The sequence below is a fragment of the Rhincodon typus genome, unplaced genomic scaffold, assembly GCF_021869965.1.
Source record: "Rhincodon typus isolate 14 unplaced genomic scaffold, sRhiTyp1.1 hic_rhity00004564, whole genome shotgun sequence".
NCBI lineage: Eukaryota > Metazoa > Chordata > Chondrichthyes > Orectolobiformes > Rhincodontidae > Rhincodon > Rhincodon typus.
The window spans coordinates 4,949-5,578 of NW_025970202.1; the positions used below are offsets into that span (position 1 = coordinate 4,949).

Consider the following 630-nt stretch of genomic DNA (forward strand, 5'->3'; position numbering starts at 1 on the left):
GGGGGGGGGGGTAACGACCAGAACTGGACTCAGTTCTCCAGAAGAGGCCTCACCAACATCCCTCAACGTGACGTTCCCAGCTCCTACATTCAAAGGCCTCGTTCCCTTTATACCCCACTCCTCCTCGTGCCTCTCCCCTCTCCATCTCCTCGCCCCGGGATACCCCACCCCGCCCCCCGACCACCCAACACACCAACACACCATCTCCGGTCCCTTTCGACCCCTCCCCGGTGGATCGTCCCACTCCCTCTATCTCCCGATAGAGGCCATTCAGCCCTTCCCTCCCAAAGCTCCCAGCCCCAAGGTGACTGTGGACTTGCCCACAGTTGGATCCCCATGGTCCCCGTGCCGCACACCGCCACCCGACCCCCCGCAGGGCGGGGCTCACGTGCCTTTCAGGAATCTCTGCGCCCCATCGAGACATTCCGGGGAGAGTTCGTTATCTCCGAACGATCCCAGGAGCTCGCTGACGATAATGTCTGCCTTTACCGGGGCCTCCCATTCCCTCATGTCGCACGGTACCACCGTCACCTGGTCACCCCACTCCTCATATTTCCAGTTCTGCAGCCTGCCGAGGGGCATTTGGGTGGGTGGGTGGGGGGGGGGGGGGGGGGGGGGAGGGGGGGGGGG

The 630-nt window shown here is 64.1% G+C and overlaps 1 protein-coding gene across 1 annotated transcript in view; it reads right to left on the minus strand.

Moving 5' to 3' along the window:
- The window catches only part of prmt5 (protein arginine methyltransferase 5), a gene marked incomplete at its 5' end in the record, with an annotated part of 9,719 nt that overhangs the window by 2,207 nt on the left and 6,882 nt on the right, over positions 1-630 (minus strand). The window contains one exon of the mRNA XM_048593919.1: positions 389-568. Within this exon, the coding sequence (XP_048449876.1) occupies positions 389-568 (180 nt within the window). The remainder of the gene's footprint in view (positions 1-388; positions 569-630) is intronic.